Raw genomic sequence first — 6,381 nt, 5'->3', positions numbered from 1 at the left:
GGGGACCCCTTGGCCCTGCTGGGACAGACAACCCCTGTGACATCCCACGTGTTTCCCAGCCCAAGTACTGGACAGCCTCTCTGCCCTCACAGGATGAAAAAGCAGCTCCCAAGTGCAGGTTGTTCATGATTTCTCACATAAGTTTTTCCATGAGTTATTGGGGTAAGAAATTTGGAATTACTGGGTGAGCAGACAGGAACCCTTTGCCAGGCTCGAGCTGTGGCTGCTGCTTCAATTCCTCCTCTGGTCCCTCCGTGGATCTTGCATTTTTTTGTCTCCGAGAATTAGGTAGAAATTCACAAATTTCATGGGGTTGGAAGGCTGTGCACCAGCACTGGGTTGGCTTTTTTCTGACTGTTGGGGTTCTTTTGAGGAATAATGACCTCTCCATGTCCTAAACAGGGCATCTGCCTTGACATGAGGTCCCATTTTCCCTGACTGTAGGTGTGAACGGGCTTTACTGGGATTTACCCTATCACAGATCCTGTTTCAGCTCTGCAGAAGAAGAATGGTAGTATCAGTATTTTAACAATATGCAGTAGAAATGCAGTCTGTACTAAGATGCTACAATAGGGACAATAATTTTACCTAAGCTGTAGACCCTCGGATCTTAAAACAATAAAAGCCAGTCTCTGCTTATCACTTGTCTGGTTTTGTTCCCCAGAAATCATTCTCTTCTATTCAAGTCAGGCACACAACAAATAAAGTTTCACCAGACCTACAGTTCAGCAGAGAAAGAAGCACATTTGGTGTTCCTCTGGAAACCCTCCTTCAGGGTGCGACACAATGTGGGGTTCCTTCTCTTGTGACACAGATGGTGGAGTACCTAGAGGTGTTTGGTAAGTTCCTGTTTTCCCTGTTTGGCCTCTGAAGGCTGTTATTCTTTGTTTAAGCTGTATTTTTTAGCTGTAAGTGCTGAAAAATCTATACTTACAATTCTTATGCTTTCTTAAAGGAGCTCTTGCTTTTTGAGCTTCATCAACAAATGAGTTTTGAGTTCTTATCACACAAATATGGTAATGCAACCATTGCTTGCTGTTTTATATTTCTTAAACAGGTCTGGAGCGTGTTGGTATATTTAGAATTGGTGGTTCAGTAAATAAAATCAAAGAATTAAAACAGAAATATAATCAAGGAGAAAAAGTGGACCTTATTAACGATGGAGATGTTGATTCTGTGGCCAGTCTCCTGAAGCTCTTTCTGAAAGAACTACCAGTGGCTGTTTTTCCAGACAACATTTGTTCTGGCTTGCTAAAAACTTTCCAAGGTACAGAACAGGCACCTTCCAAGCTTCTGTCCTTTCTCTGATAGTGACAGATAATGTGTTCATTGCACCTTTTCTAAGCAAGGTTTTATGTTTCCTTAACCTGAGACTGATGTTTAGTTGCTTTTGATTGACCACGTTTCAATGAACTTGTCTGTAGTCTTTTTTTTAATTCTTTAAGGCTTTTGGACTCCCCAGCATCATGTGGCAATGCATCTTGCAATCCAATCCTTTATTCTTTGAGAAAGTACCCCTCTGCATGCTTTCTTTTTAAATTGTATACCTTACTTGTTACTGAGATGACATCTTTATTTTTAATCTAATCGCCATCATAATGCTGCTTGTGTCCTTATATACCCACTGCCTCACTTCTCTCTTTTCCAAGCTGAGGCCTCTTTCTCTATTTAACCTTCCCTGGTACAGGAACTCTTTTGTGCATCCCTGTTCTTACTTAGAACTTTATTTTTAGTTAATATTTATTTTTCTAATCCTCTTATAATCTTCTTGGACAGCAGTGTGTGGAGCAGCATGAAGCTTTCAGAATGCAAAGCCAGGACCGGTACTTGCAGCAATACACTGCCTAGTTCCCCATTAAATCTATAATGGCTGAGCTAATGTTTTCAGACAATTCTGCCCAGTGATTTTGACTGATGACTAATTCAGGTGTTTACATACAAATAAGTGAGTTAGGTTGCAGGTTGCTTTTGCTCAAGGTGCCAGTGTAAGTGTTTGCAAGGAAAAAGGAAAGAAAGAGAAAGGAATCAGCTTCATGAACTGTGAAAATCTATGCTGAAAGATCTATGGTTTTTTGAGAGCACTTTGTTTTGTCTACTTCTAACTGTCTTGCTGTTATTTTTAAAATATTTTTATTTTTTCCCCCTCTCCATCCTCTTTTCCATTTCTCTCATTAATCAGTTGGGCACCCTGGGCCTTAGCCTGCACGAAATGTATTTTTTAGGGCTAAAATTACCCTTTAGGGCATGATTTGCTATTCACAATGTCAAAGCTATGCAGATGTGTCCTGGTGATCTGTGGCAAATTTGAGCATCAGCTGCCAATTATTGAGCAGTACTGTCATCTAAATTCTAATAGCCAGGAGACTTCATCATACTAATTCTGAACTGCTGATCAAATGGAGTTGTTTGTGAACCTATTTTCTGCCTTGTTACCCTTCTTTGAAGAACGAGAACCAAGAAAATGCTAAGTATCTCCAATTTAGATTTTTAAGCATCTCTTGTGTAGCTACAGTTGCATATTTATAGACCAAAGATGTTTGGAGTCTGAGAGCTACCAATTAGTCAGGAGATGAAGATGATGTGGGGCTGAAAGGGTACAATTTCTTATTTCCCTTAATGAGAATCATGCAGCATGTGTAAAATCTCTCGGGAAAGTTAAGGCTGACAACCTTATATCATCTTTAAAGGCAGCTTTAAGGATTCAGTTACATGACTACTGCCTGCAATTCCATTAAGAAAGCAGCAAGTGCTGGATAATTCTGTCATAACAGGAAGAGTAGCAGAAACAGTGTATGTAAAACTCAGTATCTGGAAAATCCACGGTACTTAAATATTCATTTGTGAAAACTGCTGTCAAAATTTGGAGTACAAGTTATTTGTTTGGGACATATTTATTCTTCACTTTGCTCTAATATATTTTAAAATGTCTCTCTTTCTCAAATCTATAGTAATATCTATGATGAAATTGTGTTGATATTAGGAATGCCTGTCATAATTTTTTTTCCCCCCACCAGAGCACAAAATCAACACAACAGAATGCATAGAGAACATGAAACAGTTGCTCAGCTGCCTGCCCAAAGCCCATCAAAACCTTCTTCAGTTCCTGTCTGCTTTCCTGTTAAAGATAGCAACACACAGTGAAGTGAATTTCATGACTCTGGAAAACCTCTCCATTGTGTTTGGACCTGCTCTATTCAAGTGAGTACTCTCTATTCACCCACCCTAAACAGTTCTGCTAAGTCACTTTACAATGAGGCTTTTTGTCATAGCTGTATGTCCAACAGTAAGTGGAACATTTGGAAAGTTAAATATTTATACAGTATATTTTGGGCAGATGTGACAGGTTCTGAGCTGGCTGACCACCTTCATTCTGTTAGGCACTGACTAGACAGGTCCAGCCTCAAGTAAGAAAACATCTGAAGAGAAGAGATATGACAGGTGGAGAACTGTTTAATGAGAACTACTCCTCTTTTCCTAGCCAACTGAAGTGCAGGCTGCTTAGTTGTTAGACTCGATTCTGAAAAGCTAATGCTGACTTTGACGTTGTAATATCATTAGATAACAGAGAAATTAAGATAAATTCTTTATCAAGAATGAGAAGCAACTCATTCTGCCCTTGCCACTAAAATGCAAGTTGACATCCAGGCAGAGGCCCCCTGAGTTTGCAAGCAGTGACTGCTTGGCTGAAGCTAGACAAGTTATGTGTGGGATGATGGTGAGTGGGCACAAAAGGAAAGGCTGGACAACGTGCCATACAAGTCAAGATGACAAGAAGGAACAGCCTAGTGTGATCAGGTGATGGAGGATTTTCCAATGAATCTAGAATGGTTTAGTTCTTTATCCCATCCTTCATTGTAGACACTAGAGGATGTTAAAATCTTTATACCTGTTACCATTTGTAAACCTTTGTTTTAGTGGATCATAGCCATGTCAAGCTTAATGTGAACTATGAGCCTGTGCCACTTTACAAAATGTATGTGTTAGCAATTAGGATCTTCTATGCAATAAAAAAAGCCTTATTCACATTTTTTTTCCTGTATGTGGCAAGCCAAGTTCATTTAAAAAGTATATCTTCAGCAAAATTTGCACCAATCAATGACAGACTTTGTTTTGGGGAACTGTACTTTTGCTGCTGTTTCATAGGTCTCTATGTTTAGTGTCTGCTTACCTGCTCTTTGGGTTTATTGCCAGGTGTACCAACATATGACCTTTGCAGGTGATATAAGTTTATATCTTTAGTGAAAGTACAGCCATGGAGACAAATCTAACATGCGATGTGGTAGGAGTTATGCCATTTGAGAGGAGGCTTCACCGTGGCTGATGGGACAAGGGACAAGGCAGTTTTGCAATCTAACCCCAAGTTCCTTAATCTCTGCATGCTAGTTAGTAAATGAGAGTAGATAGATGAGGTTTATTTTCAGTGTCTGGATTAGTTGTGTGGTGATACTTATAAACAGGTAAAAGGCTGATGCTAAAAGGCCTTCGCCAGAAGTCTATCCCTTGACCCCTACACTAACTCAAAAAGGACTTCACTGACTGTCACTCTTCTGCCATCAGGAGACCTTTGCTATCACTTGAGGCTTCTGTGCATGCACACACATGCAAGGAGACTTAATTCCTTTATTTCCACTCCCAGGTTTTCTGAATGTGTGCCCACTGACCTACACATGAGAATCCAGTATACTCCCTTATTGACTGTTGAGCTGCTTCAGTTTTTAAATGTCCCAATGTTCTGGGACATGGTCTAGCTACTTCTGAAGATGTCCCTCTGTCTGGTTTTTAAAGTACCCTCAGTGCTAAACAAAGTATTTGTGGCAATGACCTGTCTGAGAAGCCTTGAAAGCAATCAGAGTTGGGTTTCCCTGCTACTGACTTGTCAAGACAACAGCTACAAATAGAAATATGTCTTCCTTATAAATGTTATCTTCAGCTTTTACAGTCATTCTGATTTCACCAGCTCTGGGAGAGAAACCAGTAATTCTGGAGCTCCTTTTTTGTGAAGTGTTTAGCTGATTCTGTCCTTGGAGAGTTACCTCCTGGGATTATGAAAAATCACCTTTTTGGTAGTTGAGTGGAGACAAGAGCTTTGCAACTGGCATTTTCTCTCGGTGAGATTGCTGTACCACTTCCTGCTGAGTGACCCGAGGCCTTCAGTGATTCAGAATAAATCATTTGTATTGTCCTGTAGAGCAGCAAAATTCAAGGTAGACAGCTGTGGCAAATCATATCTGCTGACACAGGGGAAAAAGTCATAAATATCCTTTATGTCTTTCAGAGCCAGAATTAGTGCAATTATCTGCCACATTATGAAACATTTGGCAGCCAGCGTGTAGCTGCACTGGAAACTGAGACATGTTGGGTAGTGCTCACTATAATTGCTCAGTCAAAATGTGAAAATATGAAAAAAACAACTCTAGATCTAATCTGCAGAAATATATGCTCCATTCAGTTGCTGGAATTAACCTCCTGGATGTAATGTCAGCTCCACTTATGGCACTAATTCACTGCAGGTGTTAAAAATATTCTGCATGTATTCTGGCAATCTGCATTTTTGTGCAATTTCTTCTTCCTTCTTTGACATTGAACAACTGAACTAGGTTGTTTATAAGCCTTCTTACTTTAAATTTCTTATCTATTTATATTCAAGTATAAATTCTATCTGGGATTATCACCTGTCTCAATCTTTTGACACTTTTATTTGTGGAGACCTGTCATGCTTATAGTTTCACTGAAGAGACCGAGTAGGAATATTCAGTAGTTGGAACATGGACACATATGGGCCTTGGGGACACAGAAGTAGAATATTAAACTTGCTGCTCATTATACCTTGCAAGCCTAACCTGCATATACCTCAGAATTAGTAGCTATGGCAATTGCAACAGAAAAAAATATAAGCCTTAACACAGGTTTTATATTGAAAGTCTAGTTACAGGGTCATGGAAAATTTCATCATGGATTTTAAATGTTAGGAAACTGATATCACTGTTTGTGTGAAATTGAATGTTAAATAAGCTGCCTCTTATCTATTTTTAATCTGTTGCAGTCCCTTACTTTAATGCTACTTACATTCAATATTTGACTGAAATCAGATTCACATTGGAAGAATTCTACTGTATTATTAGTATGTATCTCCCTGTTCAGGGTGATGGAACCCAGAGAGGGAATATATGAAAAGAAGGTATGTTTCAGAAAAAACATAACTAAGTAAAATGTTTTAGTTTTACCTTAATCTTTGAAAACAGATCCTTCTTATTTCTTATATGGGCCTTCCTCCCTCATGTTATTTTTTTTTCCCCATGAGACTGAGTTAAGCTATCTTCACTGCTGTTAAATTGCTTCACCATCACTGTTAGTGTGGCTTTTCTTTTAGATTTTAGACCC

The 6,381-nt window shown here is 39.2% G+C and overlaps 1 protein-coding gene across 1 annotated transcript; it reads left to right on the top strand.

The window, feature by feature from the left end:
* The first annotated feature begins 247 nt into the window (after window positions 1–247).
* On the top strand, window positions 248–6,062 carry LOC127476836 (rho GTPase-activating protein gacY-like). The gene is made up of 4 exons (XM_051800234.1): window positions 248–839; window positions 1,058–1,267; window positions 3,015–3,198; window positions 6,044–6,062. Exons 1-4 carry the CDS (start codon window positions 815–817, stop codon window positions 6,054–6,056), a joined length of 432 nt encoding a protein of 143 aa, XP_051656194.1. The 5' UTR covers window positions 248–814; the 3' UTR covers window positions 6,057–6,062.
* Window positions 6,063–6,381: the final 319 nt, after the last annotated feature.

Source organism: Manacus candei, unplaced genomic scaffold (genome assembly GCF_025592945.1).
Source record: "Manacus candei isolate 608988 ecotype Guabito, Panama unplaced genomic scaffold, ASM2559294v1 h1tg000050l, whole genome shotgun sequence".
In the NCBI taxonomy this organism is placed as follows: domain Eukaryota; kingdom Metazoa; phylum Chordata; class Aves; order Passeriformes; family Pipridae; genus Manacus; species Manacus candei.
This window is presented reverse-complemented; position numbering and strand designations above follow the sequence as displayed.

Bases quoted from the DNA above. Each gene is read 5' to 3' on its own strand.
- LOC127476836 (XM_051800234.1), top strand. From the start codon at position 815: ATGGTGGAGTACCTAGAGGTGTTTG. The intron at 840-1,057 runs GTAAGTTCCTGT...TTTCTTAAACAG, and splicing joins GGAGTACCTAGAGGTGTTTG to GTCTGGAGCGTGTTGGTATA. The intron at 1,268-3,014 runs GTACAGAACAGG...TCCCCCCACCAG, and splicing joins CTTGCTAAAAACTTTCCAAG to AGCACAAAATCAACACAACA.